The 4358-nt window shown below is 43.1% G+C and overlaps 2 protein-coding genes across 2 annotated transcripts; both read right to left on the bottom strand.

Moving 5' to 3' along the window:
* Positions 1–10: 10 nt before the first annotated feature.
* Positions 11–950, bottom strand: LOC101566697 (small nuclear ribonucleoprotein-associated protein N-like). The gene is made up of 2 exons (XM_004634765.3): positions 257–950; positions 11–173 (listed from the first exon to the last, which is right to left on the bottom strand). The coding sequence occupies exons 1-2, from the start codon at positions 939–941 to the stop codon at positions 136–138; spliced, it is 723 nt and encodes a 240-aa protein (XP_004634822.1). The 5' UTR covers positions 942–950; the 3' UTR covers positions 11–135.
* Positions 951–1081: 131 nt separating this feature from the next.
* Positions 1082–1738, bottom strand: LOC101567094 (SNRPN upstream reading frame protein). Its single transcript, XM_004634766.2, has 2 exons — positions 1700–1738; positions 1082–1303 (listed from the first exon to the last, which is right to left on the bottom strand). The coding sequence occupies exons 1-2, from the start codon at positions 1711–1713 to the stop codon at positions 1102–1104; spliced, it is 216 nt and encodes a 71-aa protein (XP_004634823.1). The 5' UTR covers positions 1714–1738; the 3' UTR covers positions 1082–1101.
* Positions 1739–4358: the final 2620 nt, after the last annotated feature.

The raw sequence follows: 4358 nt of genomic DNA on the forward strand, positions 1-4358 counted from the left end.
TTTAGTTGCTCTATGCATTTATTTTTAGCTGTTATTAATGCAGAAAGAGGGGACAAAAAGCTCACAAATAATCTACACAATTCACAAGATGCACTTTTCAGGGGAAAAAGTTAACAGATATAGGTCAACAGTAGCTTAGGGTCTTGGTGGACGCATTCCTGGGGGAGGTGGACCTTAAAAGGAGAAAAATAAAATCCATGAGTTAGGTAAAAGGAATATAGATCTCAAGGGTATGGCTTCTTGAGTCCTTCCTTACCTCTGATGCCCGGTGGAGGGGGTCTCATTCCTGGAGGGGGCATGCCTATTGGTGTCCCTCGAGTAGGAGGAAGCCCAATTGGCGGGCCCATGGGTGGCCTCATACCAGGTGGAGGAGCCATAATACCTGGAGGTGGGGTCGCTCTGCCTACAGGAGGAGGTGGAGTCCCCCTTCCTGGTGGGTACTGGGTGGGAGCTCCAGCAATGCTGGCAGTTGCAGCCACAGCAGCAGCTGCCACAGTACCTCTTCCCTGTGGAGTCATTACCTGTTGGGATGGACCCCCTACTCCTCGGACCGGGCCTGCTAAGCCAGCAGGAGCCTGGGGAATTGGTACACCAGCTGGTACACCTCTGCCAGCTGCCCTCCCAACCCCAGGGCCTCCTGCAGCTCCAGCAAGTGGTACCCGAGCAATGCCAGTATCCTTAGGGGGTGGCCCTTCCACAGTCATGGACACCAAGTTCTCCCCACGGAGCAAGACCAGACCCAAAACCCTCTTCTCTTCACGCTCAGGCTGTTTTGCATTCTTTGGCTTGATCTTCCTGAACTCATCGCAGTCACAGAGGATCAAGTTCATGTGCTTGTCAAAAGCCTTGAAGGTGCCGATGAAGATGCGGCCATCCTGCAGGATGCAGCGCATACGGTAGTCGATGTGCTGCAGCATCTTGCTGCTCTTGCCCACCATCATGATTGCTGTTTCACCAAATCCAGTGTCAACGATAAAATTTCAGGAGCCTTAACACCTAAGGTACAGCTATAAAAGTATGACACAGGTTCTCCTACAGACAACGCAAGGTGTTCAGATGTTTCACAACCAGCAGGTAAGAGTCTTGATGTTCCAATGGAGTTTAACCACCTCTGGGGGTCTCAGCTAAGAACGCCTGTCTCAGCTCTGCCTGGAAATCCACCACAGGAATTTGGTGCTGCTGAGAACGTCTGGGGTACAAGTGACACTCTTGGTTGCTCAAGGAAGCAGTTCGTCTACGTTTCACTTGGACTTCTACCTCTGGCACGTGCTGTTCTGTAGTTCTTCTCAGATGTAAGCGATCCCTGTAATTCCAGCACTCTCCTGTAATTCCAGCACTCAGGAGTCTGTGTTGGCAGGCAGATCATTGGGAGTTCCAAACCAGCCTGGGATATAAAGTGAGCACAAGGCCAGCCTGAGCTGCAGAGGCAGACCCAGTAAGATATACCAGAATACCAGTAAGATTCTTTCTACTTTTCTGAGTTTTTTTTCTCCTACATGAAACCAGCCCCACCCAGCTCCTGGAATCCAGGAATGTCGGCCATGGCACGCCCCTCAGCATAGAAAGAACTTCACCGTGATGCTCCGCAGTAGAACTGAGTCGCCACTGGTTCTGCAGAACAGAGGGCCTCGCGCCCGGGCTCACGCAGCGCGGCGAGTCCTACAAGGCGGACCGCAAGCAATGAGCTGCGCAGACACACCTGGCTCGCTCCATCGCGCCTCGGCCCGCTCCTCCGTGAGACGCCCTCCTTTTTTTTTTTAAAGATGGAGGAAAATTAAGTTTAACATCTAGGCCCATCGATCTCTTAAGTCTATGTTGTTTGGCTACAAATAATCAGCAAATCACAGCCTGCCTCTCAGGGCTTAGAAGTGAGTCTCCACTCTCACCTCTCTTCCCAGGCCAGAGGAGGGAGAAGCTCATGTGGGGCTACTGAAAAGAAAAGAGGCAGCTGGAGATGTTGATTTCATTGTCTTCCGTGGAGTAGGGAAGTCATCATCAGGGACCTCACTATTGGCCTTATTTAAATCCCTGTGCTGGCCGGAGGAAACTCAAGTGACTATAGAATACATTCTAGAAAAGTTCAGAGGTTTCAACTGGACTATGATTATGTTGGTGTTTCTAAGGAATTATATATGGGGGTGTAGCACCAACAAACACCTTTAATCTGATAAAGCTTCTATATGTTTTCAGTGGAGAGAACATCTTGAGAAACAAACAATACTGTGAAAGGTTCAATGAGTGAACTCCAAACTGGAAAACTACAGCACACCCAAACTGTTTTTTTCAGCAGAAAAATGCAAGGAAAGCAAACCAAACCTAAAACAGGAGGGGGAGCCAATATATATATATTTATATATGCACTTGTAGTAGGATATGAAAACGATATAAGCTATAACTCCTTAATTAAAAATTATAAAAGCATTTGTAAGATAATTAGAAGTTTGAAAACTGACTAGATATTTGATGATATGATACTAAGGAATCATAAAATTTTATGTGATATTAGTTTATTAGGTTTTTTTTCTTTGGAAAGGGTCTTGTGTAGTTCAGACTGGCCCTGTATTCCCTATGCAATCCAGGCTGTTTTCTAAACCACAGACATGCTCCTGCCTAACCTCCTAATTGCTAGAATTACAGGTGTGTACCACATCTGGCCTGTAGTCATTTTTAGAAACATAAAAATTGTGAGGGCTTTGGACTTTAAAAAAAATTTTTTTTTAAATGTATTTGGTACAGGGTCTCGCTACAGAGCTCCGAGTTGTGGTGATCCTCCTATTTTTAGCCTCTCTGGCACTGGAATTACAGATGTGTGCCCCACACCCAGTCTGGTCTTGGTGGCCGGCTCAGCGCACCCACTTTAGCATTTGTTATTGGTTGGTTTATTGATGATAGATATTCTTTTCTGGAATACGACGGAATCTCAGTGTTGTTGCCATTTGTGTTTCTCAGTTGAGCAGAGAAGCTGAACATTTTTTTCATGTGTTTAATGGCCCCTTGCATTTCACCTGAGAAGTGATTATTCATTACAGATGCCAAATTTTTGACTGGATCTTTACATTTGGAGGATATACATTTTGTTAGTTCTTTATATATTCTATATATTGGTCCCTTGTTGAAACCAGACATACTTTTTTTCCCATTCTGTGCATTATCTCTTCACTCTGTTGGTGGTTTCCTTTGCTGTGCAAAAGTTTTTTTCATCTTATATAATCCTATTTGATTATTCTTTAGTATTATTTCTTGTTCAACCAGGGTTTTGTTCGGAAATCTCTTTTCAAGAGTTTTACGTATTTTTGTCTTCCAGCAGATTGTTTCTATTTTAATAGTTAAACATTTCAACCATTTTTTTTGGTTCAAAAATTTAGTTTAATGTATGATGAAAGATACGGGTCTAGATTCAATCTTTATCATGCGGAAAGCCAGTTTTCAGGCTTTGGGCTTTTCAACAATTATTTATACTTCAGTATGTCATCTTCAGTATTTTTGGATCTTATTACTTTACAACATAACATTTATTTGTTAATTCTTAGGTAGGTAATGCATTTTTTGGAAGAAGATCTAACAGATAGATATAAACAACTCAATAGTAAGAAAGGTTAGCCCCTTGTCCATATAATTCTCCGTCCTGGAGGGAAGCATTACAGATTCTGTTAGAAACATTTGATTCAATGTTTTTTCAATGCTGAGGACTGAACCTAGGCCTTGAATACTGGCCAAACGCTTTATCCTTGAGTTATGTCTCTGGATCAAGTTATTTTTTGACTTATTTGTTTATTTAGCAGGGTTGGAGACTTGGGTATTTCATTATATAGCAAAAAAAAAAAAAATGGACTAATACATGGTTAATTGATTTTTGGCAAAGACAAATTGCTGAGAAATTTAATGGAGAAAAGGTAATGCTGAACAATTGAGCATGCACATGCATAGTTTAAAAAAAGAAATACTTTAGTCCCACATGCCACACCGGCCACAATCCCAGGGTGCGCTTAGCTGACCACCGAGTCTGGGCATGGTGGCATATGCCTGTGATCCCAGTGCAGGGGAAGCTGATCCTCCAGGAGGATCACTAGGATTCTGAGCTGTGTAATGAGACCCTGTACCAAATACATAAATGAAAAAAAAAAAAAAAAAGAAAGAGTGAACAGAGGGGGAGGGAGGAAAGGAAGGAGAAAGGAAGGATGCATGTCTTACAAAAACAACTCAACTGAGCCATCTCCTCAGCCCCTCAAAATTGATAATATGCATAAATACAAAACTTAAAAATTTAAAACTGCTGAAAGAAATATAGGCAAAGGTATTTTTGTATAGAATGTACAAAAATTAACTACAGGGGCCGGGGAGATGGCTCAGTAGAATAA

The sequence above is a fragment of the Octodon degus genome, unplaced genomic scaffold, assembly GCF_000260255.1.
Source record: "Octodon degus isolate 3935 unplaced genomic scaffold, OctDeg1.0 scaffold00065, whole genome shotgun sequence".
Lineage (NCBI taxonomy): Eukaryota > Metazoa > Chordata > Mammalia > Rodentia > Octodontidae > Octodon > Octodon degus.

Excerpts from the sequence above, each read along its gene's own strand:
- LOC101566697 (XM_004634765.3), bottom strand. The coding sequence starts at position 941 with ATGATGGTGGGCAAGAGCAGCAAGATGCTGCAGCACATCGACTACCGT. Across the intron at positions 174-256 it reads CCCTCCACCGGGCATCAGAG|GTCCACCTCCCCCAGGAATG; the intron begins GTAAGGAAGGAC and ends TCTCCTTTTAAG.